This window comes from Aquarana catesbeiana, linkage group LG03 (assembly GCF_042186555.1).
Source record: "Aquarana catesbeiana isolate 2022-GZ linkage group LG03, ASM4218655v1, whole genome shotgun sequence".
NCBI classification, from domain to species: Eukaryota; Metazoa; Chordata; class Amphibia; order Anura; family Ranidae; genus Aquarana; species Aquarana catesbeiana.
Window position 1 is genome coordinate 185,231,649 of NC_133326.1, and position 14,728 is coordinate 185,246,376.

General features: G+C 41.7%; 1 protein-coding gene across 1 annotated transcript in view; it reads right to left on the bottom strand.

The window, feature by feature from the left end:
- The window catches only part of FBXL13 (F-box and leucine rich repeat protein 13), a 276,722-nt gene that overhangs the window by 245,013 nt on the left and 16,981 nt on the right, over positions 1-14,728 (bottom strand). The window contains exons 3-5 of the mRNA XM_073619601.1: positions 11,607-11,700; positions 7,128-7,195; positions 2,400-2,554 (exon numbers count right to left, since the gene is read on the bottom strand). Of these exons, the coding sequence (XP_073475702.1) occupies positions 2,400-2,554; positions 7,128-7,195; positions 11,607-11,700 (317 nt within the window). The remainder of the gene's footprint in view (positions 1-2,399; positions 2,555-7,127; positions 7,196-11,606; positions 11,701-14,728) is intronic.

A 14,728-nucleotide genomic window follows, 5' to 3' on the forward strand; every position in this document is an offset into this window, starting at 1 on the left:
ATGAAACATACAGTATATGGTGGACCTGTCCTAAAGTCTGGAGGTTAAGAATCAGGGTGTACACACTGGTCGATGTGGTCCTTCACGTGAATTTGTGGAGAGACCCATGGAAGACACATTTACATAAACCTATCTCAGACGCTACCTGTCGGGAACGTACTCTAACCACTCATATTTTTAATGGCGACGAAGCCAACTATAGCGTGGTCTTGAAAGACACCGCTTCTTAGCTTTGAAGAGGTTAAGAACTGGGTTCACAATATGCTCATCAACATGAGATTAACAGCAATCCTTGAAGATAAGTATGACAAATTCCAACATGTTTGGCAGCCCTAGATAGACCACTTCCCACCCTCTCAAATGACCTCCCGATTTTTAGATCTGTAAAGCTTCCATGCGACACAGCTTAAAAATCCCCTGGGGCACCTTCTCCTTTTTCCCTCCCCCTCTTACTCTCTTTCTTTCTTTCTCTGTTGCTTGTCCTTATGTGCTTCCCTCTCCCACTGCTGAGCTCATGTAGGGTAGGCCATGGCTGCCTAAATTAATTTTTTTTTCCTCAGGCCAGGCCCTCCAGCCATATCTTTCATTTTGTGCTATGGAACTGGGGAGACATTTGTGGTTTTGACTGCACGATATTACGATATCCCCATCACAAGGGGCTCTAGTGAACACCCGCTGGCACTTAGATGGGAAATCTCATGTTCTAGCTCCTAGTGTGAACCGTGTTGGTGCTACAGAGTACCTGCTCTCCTGAATCATCCAGAGCTCAATCTGCAGCAGTCAGCCGTATGGTCCACTACCTTGTGGTGTACTCCTGACCCCAATGGGGTGCATCTGTCACCTGGATTCAGGTGACCTGACATTAAGTCTAATGCCCCGTACACACGGTCGGACTTTGTTCGGACATTCTGACAACAAAATCCTAGGATTTTTTCAGACGGATGTTGGCTCAAACTTGTCTTGCATACACACAGTCACACAAAGTTGTCGGAAAATCCGATCGTTCTAAACGTGGTGACGTAAAACACGTACGTCGGGACTATAAACGGGGCAGTGGCCAATAGCTTTCATCTCTTTATTTATTCTGAGCATGCGTGGCACTTTGTCCGTCGGATTTGTGTACACACGATCGGATTTTCCGACAACGGATTTTGTTGTCGGAAAATTTTATCTCCTGCTCTCCAACTTTGTGTGTCGGAAAATCCGATGGAAAATGTCCGATGGAGCCCACACACGGTCGGAATTTCCGACAACACGCTCCGATCGGACATTTTCTATTGGAAAATCCGACCGTGTGTACGGGGCATTAGATATTCATCCCATTTTTACAAATTGATGCTCTGCAAGTTTTGCATTACCCATTTTCTATTACAGCATTAGACTGTTGTCGCTCTCATTTTGCATTTGGGGAGCATTGTTTGAACAAGGTGTACTGCAATTTTAAGTGCACACTTAGTTTTTGTAATGCTTTATTTCTCTTGTTATATTGGAAAACTTTAATAAAATTTCAGTAAAAGAGGAAAAATGAAAGGAAATGACTACTGCTATTCAGTGATCATATAAAAAACACACATGCACACAAAATCAACAAACACCTTATACAGTAAAGCAGTAACTGTATGCAGCACAGTTAAAACAATAAAGAACTCACCCAATGCTCTGTTCACATTTATGCTAGTAATATTCTACAATTGTATTTTCATAAAAGTTACTTCTGTAAATCCCTATATCTACAACCACTATAAAAACGTAGATGAATTATCAAATATTTGGTTTAAGGTGTGTAGCCACTCTTTTGCAATGACTCAGTATGGCTCCCACTAAGTGTCACTGATCTTATATGGACCTTGTCAGGTCCTCCAAAGTGTTATTGGTAAAGTAAAAGCATGTATCCCCCTATTTCCTGATACTTATGACTAAGACTTTCTGCCTTTTGATGGCAAGCACCACTTCCACCATTGAACATTCTAGTGTCAGAGGTAGTCAATAGCTGCTCTGATAGCTGAAAAGGGGTAGGCTTAGTGCCAAAAGGGGACCAGGCTAAATATTGACTTACAGAGAAGTCAATTGCCTGTCATTGCGCTTTACCAGTTATGTTAGTTCATAACCAGTTAGTGTATAATCCGACAAGCTCGAAGCTTGAATGGTCAACCACCCTGCATATTATAAACCCTCAAAAATCAAGAACATTTTTTAAAAGTTAATGTTGGAAATCAAAACAGCTCTTTAACTTAAACAGAATTATAAACTAAGGAAAAGTAGTTTGTTTATACTGGAGTTCTAGATTAAAAGCAAATGACAGCATATGCATGTATAGGTGCAGTATGTGTACAGTACGTGTACCTTTAAAAAAAATCTATGAAGTAGACAATACAACTTTATGGCATTTCAGAACATACCTATATGTTGGCTACTTCGAAATTTCACCCACTTCTCCCATCTGTGTATTATGGTTTTCAGCACAGTTTTTGCATGGTGAGTCTCAGCACTTTGAAGCTTGGCCTGTATGTCCAGCTTTCTGGCTTTCCTTGCTGCACAGTACTCCATCCAAGCACTGCATATGTTAGAAGGAATTAATGTTTTATTAGCCTTTCACTGAAGCCTACAATACATGTAATGATATCCATGTAATACAATATGAAAAGACATAGAAACAATGTAAACAGAAATAACAAGTCTCTGAAAGAATTACTATATTCTGTGAGTAATATTTCAAGAATCTCTAATATAAGTGTGTGGTTATAGTCATGGCGATAATATAATAATATTAAAGCCTAACCCCAGGCAAAGCTTTGTTATAGTTTTGGATAGAGTTATGAATGGTGAGGACCTCTGTCGGGTTTTAAAAAAGGTTTTCGTTCCATGCCTTCTCAGTATATTAACCAGTAAGTGTTACTTAAAGTGATTGTAAATGATCACGTTGTAAAACAAGTAAAACAACCCATTCAGTTTATAATAGAAATGGAAGGCAAAACATCTGTGTATAGATATAAAATACCATTGATCACACTCCCTCTGTTCTCAGCTGCATAAGAGCTGGAGGAGGAAACACAGCAGCACACTGAGCTTCCCAGTGAAAATCTGTGTAGGGGAGGCATGTCAGGACAAGTCTGATCATTGGAGGAGAGCAGGCTGAGTTCCCAGCATAGCTAGAGGACTGACCATGATGTGCTCTCCTGCCTTGTGTGGTCAGTTTTTAATAGGAAAACAGAGGGACAGGCAGAGTGTTAACATTTTGACTGCTTATGGGAGCAGACGGCCGCACCATTGGAACGTCTCTTGGGCGAACCGGCAGTAACGGAAAGCCTGAGAAGCACCAGCGAGTGGCAGGCATCCCTTTCGCCGCTTTGGAAACCGGCCCAACAGCTCATGAGTCGCTCAGGATGGGTTCATGAGAAAGCCGGCTGTCTGCTGAAAAAAAAGGGGTTGTGGCTGATATCTTCAGACTTAATCCTGGTAAACCACTTGCAGACCACAACAACATAATAAATATATATATATTTATATTGCATGGCAAGTGGTTAACGGACCTACGGCTGACTATAAGGCACAGAGGGGTAGCTAGAGCACAAGGTTCCCAATATCTCTCATCTGTAGATCTGTATTCACAAGGCCCAAGGAGAGAGATAGCAGCCGCCTTCCAATCTTCCAAGCGACACCCTCCAGTGATATAGACAGATCTTTGGCAGACAGCTTCCCTCAGTAAGCTTCTTCTAAGCACCTGGGTCTCAGCATTCCTCCCCTCAGGCTGCCTAGCTGAGGAATCACCAACAGCAACCTTTTGACTGGGAGGGCAGCGTGGCCCCAAGGCTGGACTCCTCCAGTCTGGGACAAGATCCGGAACTCTGTGTGCTCCTGGAATAAATATAGTCTCCTATCATGCCTTTAGATCCTGCTTCTGTAGGATAGGCTGGGGCTGTATCAATATGTATGCTGCCATCTGCATAGCTCCACACCTACCATCCAGAAACTTCTCAAGTTGCCTGGATACAGACGGAGCTATCCAGCAGACTGGCAGCAGCAGAGCATACAGATCTGACCTGACTAAACAATCACAGCTCACTGGGTAAAGTGAGCCAAACTATGCTTTTACCTACACAAAATTATAGCCACGCTACCTACAATGTGGCAACTAAATTTACCTATCAAAAACACACTTTTATGCCCCATACACACGGTCGGATTTTCCGACAACAAATGTTGGATGTGAGCTTGTTGGCTGAAAGTTGGCTGAAAGTCCGACCGTGTGTATGCTCCATCGAACATTTGTTGTTGGACTTTCCGCCAAAAAATGTTGGCTAGCAGGTGCTCAAATTTATTGCCAACAAAACTTTGTTGTTGGAATTTTCGACCATGTGTACACAAGTCCGACGCACAAAAGTTCACGCATGCTCAGAATCAAGCAGAAGGAGCCGCACTGGCTATTGAACTTCCTTTTCCTCAGGTCGTCGTACGTGTTGTATGTCACCACATTCCCACGTTCGTAATTGTTGGCCAACCGTGTGTGACCGTGTGTATGCAAGACAAGTTGGAGCCAACAACCTTTGAACAAAATTCCACGGTTTTGTTGTCGGAAAGTCCGATCGTGTATACGAGGCATAACACTTATCTAACTATCTTTGCACCTACCTAGAAGGGTGCTACAACTGTAAAGGTGGTATGTTCATTAAATTTTGGGGTACTTGTATATGCAGAAATAGAACTTCGCCCACTGCATACAATGAAAATATGCCTGGTTGCACCTGTCCATACTTCTACTAGGAACTCAAGAACAAAATTCACAACAAGGCAGGAGGTATATTGGCAAGGCCTGGCAAAACACATGTACAGCATTCAGTGGTTGTTGAGTTGTCAAAGCTGTAAGGAAAGATGATGGCTCTTCCTGCTATTCCCCAGAAATTAGCAATCAACTTGAATAGGTGATAGGTAGGGGGGATGTGGTACTTCAAAATTCTGACTGAAGAAAACTTAAGCTGGAGCAGGTTTTGCACAGTACGAAGAAATGGGGGGGGGGGTTCTCCTAGTGGATTTGGGGGATATTTTGAGTCAGGAAGAATGGCGGCCTTGGAGAGGGGTAGATGCATAAATGGAAGATAGAATCTGTTTATACAGTGCCTTGAAAAAGTATTCATACCCCTTGAAATTTTGCACATTTTGTTATGTTACAACCAAAAACATAAATGTATTTTATTGGGATTTTATGTGATAGACCAACACAAAACGGCACATAATTGTGAAGTGGAAGGAAAATGATAAATGCTTTTCTAATTTTTTTTTTTTTACAAACAAATATCTGAAAAGTGTGGCGTGCATTTGTATTCAGCCCCTTTTACTCTGATATCCCTAACTAGAATCTAGTTGAACCAATTTCCCTCAGAAGTCACCTAATTAGTAAATAGAGTCCACCTGTGTTTAATCTCATCTCAGTATAAATACAGCTGTTCTGTAAAGCCCTCAGAGGTTTGTTAGAGAACCTTGGTGAATAAACAGCATTATGAAGGCCAAGAAACACACCAGACAGGTAAGGGATAAAATTGTGGAGAAGTTTAAAGCAGGGTTAGGTTATAAAAAGATATCCCAAGCTTTGAACCTCTAACAGAGCACTGTTCAATCCATAATCCAAAAACAGTAAGAGTATGACACAACTGCATACCTACCAAGACATGGCTGTCCACCTAAACTGACAGGCCGGGCAAGGAGAGCATTAATCAGAGAAGCAGCCAAAAAGGCCCATGGTAGCTCTGGAGGAGCTGCAGAGATCCACAGCTCAGGTGGGAGAACCTGTCCACAGGACAACTATTAGTCGTGCGCTTAACAAATCGGGCCTTTATGGAAGAGTAGCAAAAAGAAAGCCATTGTTAAAAGAAAGCCATAAGAAGTCTTGTTTGTGAGAAGCTATGTGGGGGACACAGCAAACGTGGAAGGAGGTGTTCAGGTCAGATGAGACCAAAATTGAACTTTTTGGCCTAAAAGCAAAACGCTATATGGTGCAGAAAACTAACACTGCACATCACCCTGAACACACCATCCCCACCGTGAAACATGGTGGTGGCAGCATCATGTTGTGGGGATGCTTTTCTTCAGCAGGGGCAGGAAGGCTGGTCAGAGTTGATGGGGAGATGGATGGAGCCAAATACAGGCCAATCTTAGAAGAAAACCTGTTAGAGTCTGCAAAAGACTTGAGACTGGGGCAGAGGTTCATCTTCCAGGACGACAACGACAATAACATACAGCCAGAGCTACAATGGAATTGTTTAGATCAAAGCATATTCATGTGCTAGAACGGCCCAGTCAAAGTCCAGACCTAAATCCAATTGAGAATCTGTGGCAAGACTTGAAAATTTCTGTTCACAGATGCTCTCCACCCAATCTGACAGAGCTTGAGCTATGTTGCACAGAAGAATGGGCAAAAATGTCACTCTCTAGACGTGCAAAGCTGGTAGAGACATCCCCAAAAAGACTTGCAGCTGTAATTGCAGTGAAAGGTGGCTCTACAAAATATTGGGGGGTTCACATATTTACTTGTAAAAAATTTAGAAAACCATTGATCATTTTCCTTCTACGTCACAATTATGTGCCACTTTGTGTTGGTATATCACATAAAATCCTAATAAAATTTACGTTTTTGGTTGTAACATGACAAAATGTGGAAATTTTCAAGGGGTATGAATACTTTTTCAAGGCACTGTATGCCGGAAGGGATTTTCCTGCATACTATGGGTCCTTCTCTACCCTAGGGACAATCCTATCTAAATAGGGGATCTTTCTGTATAAGTGAAACGCTCTTTCTGCACTCTGTTTCAAGAACATGTTCTCTTAAATACATGAGGAATGAGAACATCCTGCAACACCAGGTAGAAGGGTCCCCATGAATTGTGATTGTGGCCCTAAACGGGAATCTTTCTCTTTTTTTTTTTTCCCCCCTTTTCCACTCTCTATATACAAAATAAAAATTAAATACTAAACATCTGAACTTAGCAGTGCATAAATCCAAAATGTTTCCATAGCACTAAACAAAAGCTTGAGAGGTTTAAAGAACCTTGATACATCTGCCAAATGATCTTAATGCTAGAAACATTTTTGCTTATACATGTAAATCTACCTTTGTCAGGGAGTAAAATACTCACTCAAAGTATAACCTCTGTAACTTGTTGATGTAAAATGAGTATGCTTTCTTAAATAGTTCTGGTGACACCTGAATGGAAAAAAAAGCTGTATCAAAAGGAATGTTAAGTAATCGGAAAAACCCTTTGGTTTACTTCCAGGATGTGAAGATAGCAACACAAAGCTTGACAAGCCCTCTCCTCAAATAGCCTAATGTGCTTTATGTACGTTAATATTAACGAATGGGTGAATTAACGAACAATATACGAACAAGGAAAAGAAGCCATATACATAGGACCGTGTGAATGAAGCTCAATACGATGAAATATCTTTGTCCTTTCTTGTATAAACATGCACAGGCTCCCTTGTATCCTGTGAGTGTGTATGAATAACAGTGCCGTGCTCATCTTTGAAGTGACTCTGCTAAACAAAGAGGAACCAGATCAAGGTCTTCGAACCACAGATTATTTTTTTTCTTCTGATGGTGAATTACTGTGGTAATCTGTAAAACCCAGCTGTGAAAACTTTAAGACTGCATGTGAAATGCTATAATTAAATTGTTGGGTCCTCAGGTTATCCAATATGCCATTCATTTTGTTAGATACTATTTTCAGTCTCACAATGAGATATTTAAGCCGATAAATATAAGTGGAGAGAATTAGGGGGTTACATGATGGAAAATGATGAAAAAGATCCGGCACAGGGTTGCACTGCTGCATATTATTAACAAACGGTAAAAATGATTCACTAATGGCAAGGTTAATATTTATTAGAACAAAGCTTATTTTAGTCATTAGGATCAATTCACAAAGCTAGCACACTAGAATAGGGATAATTATTTTTAAAAAGTGACAATTATTTTCAGTTATGCCCAATGTGATTTGTAAATGAGAATTGCGTGGCTAAAATAAAGATAAGTATGCTTGTTACCCCATTGTGATTTGAGTCTATTGTTTTGTATCATTTAAAGCAGACCTTCACCCTAAAGCCCCGTACACACGAGCCAAATGTCGGGCGACATCGGCTGGTTCAATGGTAAAAACCGTCCGACATTTGGCCTGTGTGTATGTCAGCCGGCTTCTGTTGGATGAGCATGCTGGAAAACCAGCAGCCAACTGGCTCCTGATCCCGATCTGATCGGAGTGTTTTGGCAGGGGGACCGCCTCCCCCCCGTCAGAACACAACAGTTCAGCGGGGGAGATCAGTTTTTTTTCGTTCAACCCAGGCGTCTTCTGTTGGACCGACTGCCATACACATGGACCGAATGTCTTCTGGTTTCTATTGAACCGGCTGATGCCACCCGACATTCGGCCAATGCGTACTAGGCTTAACTGTGAAGATGTTCTTCCAAGCCTCCTACCCAATGCTCTATTAAGCCTCGTACACACGATGAGAATATCGGATGAATGATCGTCTTTTTTTTTTTTTTTTTTTGCATATTAGGCTCATATCGAAAACCAATAGGTTACTAAAGTTACAAAAATTCTCGTACGACAGAATACAACTTCAGAAGTGATGTAATGTGTTGTATTGTATTGTAATGTATTCTTTCGTTTCCAAGCATGCATGGTCTTGATCTTCCAATTTTTTTTGGACGAATACTGTACAGATTAACCGCTTGCTGACCAGTGCACAATGATATATGTCGGCACAATGGCACGGCTGGGCTAATGGGCGTACCTGTACATCCCCTTTAAGACAGGCGAGTGCCCACCATGTACTCCGTGACTTGATGTCCACCGGTGTCCAGCGATCGTGTCACGGAGCAGCAGAATGGGGAGATGCCTATGCAAACAAGGCATTTCCCTGTTCTGCCTAGTGAAATGGCGGGGATCTACTGCTCCTTGTCATCGGGAGCAGTGATCGCTGTCATGTCAGTGGTAGCCCATCCCCCCCACAGTTAGAATCACTCCCTAGGACACACTTAACCCCTTGATCGCCCCCTAGTATAACCCCTTCCCTGCCAGTGTCATTTATACAGTATACAGTGCATTTTTATAGCACTGATTGCTGTATAAATGACAATGGTCACAAAGTAGTGTCAAAAGTGTCCGATGTGTCCACCATAATGTGGCAGTCACGATAAAAATCGCAGATCGCCGCCACTACTAATAATAAAAAAAAAATAATAAAAATGCCACAAATCTATCCCCTATTTTGTAGATGCTTTTGCACAAACCAATCAATATACGCTTATTGTGTTTTTTTTTTTTACCAAAAATATGTAGAAGAATACATATCTGCCTAAACTGAGAAAGAAATTAGTTTTTTTATATATATTTTTGGGGGGTATTTATTATAGCAAAAAGTAAAAAATATTGCTTTTTTTTCAAAATTGTTTTGTTTATAGTGCAAAAAATAAAAACCGCAGAGGTGATCAAATACCACCAAAAGAAAGCTCTATTTGTGGGAAAAAAAGGACGTCAATTTTGTTTGGATGCAACGTCGCACGACCGCGCAATTGTCAGTTAAAGCGACGCAGTGCCGTATCGCAAAAAGTGCTCTGATCAGGAAGGGGGTAAATTCTTCCGGGACTGAAGTGGTTAAAGGAAAATTGTTAGTTCTGGGATTATACAAAATTATTTTTTGTGTTTATCCCTTCGGATAATTTCGGATGAACTGATCGGCTCTTGAAAACTGTGTACTAACCATTAGATTATCGTACATTCGCTTCAAAAGCGGTATATTTCGTCCAATTTTCTCATTGTGTGTACTAGACATCAGCAATGGGCATACTTTTTTTAAGGACTTTATTTGTACTGCAAAGCAGCACTTCCACTTTTGCCACCACCTCCAGTAGGTGCGCAGATGTGACGCAGGGCTCAGATGATGAGAGAAACCTGTGACACAGCTGCTCATGCGCCGTTGTACCCAGTATCTCCGCATGCTTGGGTTTTGCCACACATGCGCAAAGATCACTAACAAGGAAGCTGGAAACCTTCACTGTCATTGCGCTTGCGCAGATGCACTGATGGGTTCTGCCTGGACCCAAATAGTGGCACCCGGGGGAGGGAAGGGGGGAGCCAATTAACAAAGTGGACTGAAGTTCCATTTTAAGATACAAAAGAAAACATCTGTTTAGCTGGAGCATATTTTTTTTTGACCCCTTGGTAACGTCCTATTGGACGAAAAGCTTCGGGGAGCAGACACTAGTGCTGACGTCAGGCCACTGTCCGATACCGGGTCGGCAGTGGCACCCATTGTCATATGTTTTTATGATTCATTTTAGTTTGTCTTTTAACATACAATTCCAATAAATACACTATGGAGACTTCATCTGGCTCCCGGTGAGCTTTATTTACTACAGCTACATCTGGATGGTGCGAGTTGCTGAACAGCCTTCCCCACAACAGATGTCGGATCTACACTGAGTGCATGTTTGCTGCTGTAATGGCAGGCAGCTTTTCTGGTGAGTGTCCATTTCACAGGGGTGAGGTGGATGATTCTGGAGCACTGTACTGGATCACCTCTTCATTTTTCAAGTCACCACCAAATTTTTGTGCACATCTTTGCACTGAACTATTGTGTTTTCACCTATAATTGCTGATCCTATCATGGGACTTTGCATTTAAATCTATATTTTTTCACTACATTTGTTTTTTTATTGTTAATTTCCATCCACAAGATTGGACTTCTATATATACTTTTTTAACTCAAGCATTTTTTCACTTTTAACACTTTTTTTTACATTTTTTTTTACGTTATTTCAATGTGCTGTCCATTTATAACACAGTATTCTCATCTCATCGTTGTTCATTTACTTTTGGCACTACACACTTTTTCTTAAGAGCATTTTTTTTTGTTTTGCAAATCAGCCTAGGTTATCTATACAGCTCATTTTTGTGGAATATAAGGAAACGCATATAAGTAAACAAAAGTTATATTACAATATTAATTAAAAGCAAACTTTTAAAGTCATTGTAAAGGATATTTTTTAAAAATACTAAACATGTTATACTTACCTGCTCTGTATGGTTTTGCAAAGAGCAGCCCCGATCCTCCTCTTCTGGGGTCCCCCCCGCCGGTGCTTCTGGCTTCTCCTGCCTTCCGAGTGCCCCCCTATTAACACACATTGACAAGTGCATCTCGGCCCCGTTCCCCACTCCCTCATCACTGGATTTGATTGACAGCAGTATGAGCCGATGACTTTCGCTGCTCTCACCAAGTCCAGTAGGGAGGGAAAGAGCGCCGCTGTTCTTGGGCCCAGCGCTGGATTGAGAATCAGGTAAGTATTTAGGGGAGCAGAGGGGAGCTGTACCTAAAAGGCTTTTTAATTTCATTAAAGTAATGCAGAAAATGCATTAAGGTAAAGATCTTTAGCCTTTTCAGCCACTTTAGGGTAGGACACTACAAATTAATGTAATGAGTAAACCATTTAAAGTAACTCAAACCAGTTGCTTTATTGTGTAAGACAAAATGATTATTCTCGTCTTTAACAGAAAAAAAAAAGAAGACTGTTATGAGATTTACATAATTGAAAAAAATGTAAAGAATGTAATTACCAACTGATCTTCATCTTGTCCAAACAGATATTCAAGATAGCTTCCTGTCATTGTCTTTATCTTTGGTTTTCTTGCTTCGTCTATGTATGCATCCCTATTAAAAATGTAGAGCTGAAATAGCAGGAAATAATAGGATAGATGGCTTTTCTTCATATTACATGCCTTATCTTAGCAGAAATACAGACATTTGATATGCAAATACATTGGCCAAAATAATACAGTAGTACCATTTGGGTTCCCGTCAAGGTGTATACCTGCAGCCACTTAGTGACTAAACTGAATAAGATTGTGCACTTGCAACTGTGGCGGCTGATCAAACTGGTAGCTCCAAAGGTGCACCCATTGTACTCTGACTGATGCCGTCACTCCTAGATGTCTTAAAATCACGAGTTTTAGGCAATCATAGGTCTTAGTGTCCTCAAGAGTGAGGTCGTCATAATATGACTTTTGTGAGTCTCCTGAGAAGAAAAGAGTACATAGGCCACCTTCTGCCAACCTTCTCTTTATTCTGTTCTCTCAAACGTTGCCAGCTTTTGTAATAAATGGCTTGCACTGGCTGCAGCCTGGTTGCCAGGGGCAACATCTGATTGTCCCACAGCTTTGACTGCACACTGTCTCACTCAGAGTCCTTGTTTGTGATGCTGTGGTCTCACTATAATGGTGGTTATCTGGTTCCCTTTGCTGGACCTCCATATTACTGTGGAGGGCAGTGTTAGCCGTTAGTAATTGCTTCAATATTTTCTCAATCTCTAGATCTAGATCCTCCATTTCTAGGAGGGTATTGTCCCTTTCAATTGTAAATTTCTTTAAAGCTCGTTTACATCATCCACCAGTTGTGAAGTTTGTGGGGTTAGCAGGAAAGCAGCACACTGGCTTTGTGGAGCAATATAGTCAGCAGCAAATGCAAATGTCCACAATGAAAAAGAGAAACACTTCCTCCTTTTCAGGTCAATCTAGTCCAAGTAACAAAGAGGAAGTGAGCCAAACATAGTGGTTCTATATGATCTAGTCAGCCCTGGAGTGTTCCCCCATGTGTGTGGCCAACCCCACACAGCAATTAGCAGTCCTTTTCAACACAAACCTCTACTTCCTTCTGTCTTGTCAGTCCTCTCTTTCAAAAAAGAATATGTCAACCCAACATTTCATATTCCTGATATGTGTCTGTTGTACCATGCATTTATATGAAAAAGTATCCTGTTCTCTTTGTATTGCTTCCTTTGTGTGAAATCCCTGGTGTTCCTTAAAAACTGACCACACTAGGCATGAGAGCACAGCGTGGTCGGTTTCCAGTGTGCTGCGCTTTTCTCCTCCTCCTGCTCTCTAAGATCCTTATGCAGCTGAGAACAGAGGTTATGTGATCATTAATATTTTAATATAAATACACAAATATTTTGCCTTTTATTTCTATTTTAAACCAAATGGGTTGTTTTACAAGGCGAGGGTTCACATATAACCCCTACTGTGTCTCTTAAAGAGCCCACACCACCTGCCACTCAAGGACACATTCAGGACACATCCCTTTTGGTCAGTATCCCTTTTTACTATCATAGACGTAAGGGTTACATCGGAAGGCCATCTCAGTAACCCTTATGTGGACTGCATTTTCTAAACCTGTAAGCTCATGGTCGTTTCAGTGACTGTGAACTTACAAGCAGGTGGTGCCCGAGATTTTCCCTTTTTGTGAATGGATATTACTGGCAGCTAACAAGGCCACAAAGTGTGTAAAGGTGGCGGTTGCTGCTTCCTGCACCTAGATCTGTAGATATGGTCTGGCAGCTGATGACATTGACAGGGCTACAGTAAATGTCCCTACCTGTACTCCCACTGTGCATAAATAAGCCTGCTGCTTTTATTATAAACATGCAGGAGTCACAGTTAGGGACACTTGCTGCGGCCTTTTCAAAATCATAGGCTGCCAGAACACATCTACAGAGCTAGGTGCAATGAAGCCGTCAGCTTCCCTGAAGAGATCAGAACTTTTTTACACTGCTCCCCCACCTGCTGACATTCTCTGATTCCTGTCACCTCTCCTCATGTCTGTTCCGATCTGACCACCTCCTGCCTGCTTCAATCCCTGACAATTTACTTTAGCAACAGTTACTATTTTCAAACCTTTATTTTCCTGATTTATTAAAGAGGAACTGCAGTCTGCTCACATAATTTGTAATAAAAACATCTTTGCCATTCTGAAGCTTCCCTCCAACCACTTTGCATATTATTTTATAATTACTGTGATTCTGTACTTTCCAAATATGCTGCAGAAATCTACCTCCGCTGAGTCTGGCTGCAGCCAATTTAAATGTGGGCAGCTGAAACTGCTGCCTGTTTACTTCCTGGATTTACACAGAGGCACGCCTCCAGCTCTGCAGCCCTGCAGCTCCGATTGGCCCTCTTATTACTAATCCCCCCTCTCTTCCTGGCAAACTCTCAGGAGAGTGAGAGAGAACTGTGCATGATGTCATAATCCTAGGCTTTTTACCAGACAAGAAACAGGAAGTATAAGGTATTTACTGTCAGAAAAAAAAGTTTTACTATCCAAAGTTAAAACAACAAGGGCAGACGATTTAATAGATGGAAAGTTGAAAAAAATTACTGAAGTTCTGCTTTAACTACCTCTAATAACAATATATACAAAAAAATCTCATTTAATAAATAAATTAGTTAAAGAATAATCTCCTTTCTTCATTGTTGTGTGCCAAAAACATATGGGTTGAGGTGCATTGGCAAGGTGCAGTGGCGGAACTACCTGGGTCGCAAAGGTTGTGCTTGCGATCGGGCCCTGGAGTTCCACCACTGTGGGGGACCCCCAAGAGCCGGACTGTGGCTCCACGGCAGGGCTGCTGGCTGCAGTTATAAGCAGAGTGTCTGTTACATTATCTTCCCAGACCCAGTATTGACAGCCCAAATTCCCCCCCCCCCCCCTTTGCACTGATGAAAGAGGAGAGAAAAAAAGCTGGACCTGCTCCTCCCGCCTCTCTCCTCCTATGTGTGCCAGCAGCCCATCCTGCACTCCAATCCCTGGCAGCACTGCACTCAGAAAGGGGATGAGTGGGCAGGAAAGCCCAGCAGAGTAGCCGGCAACTGCTGTACATGGTGGAGGAACTATGCAGATTGAAGACTGC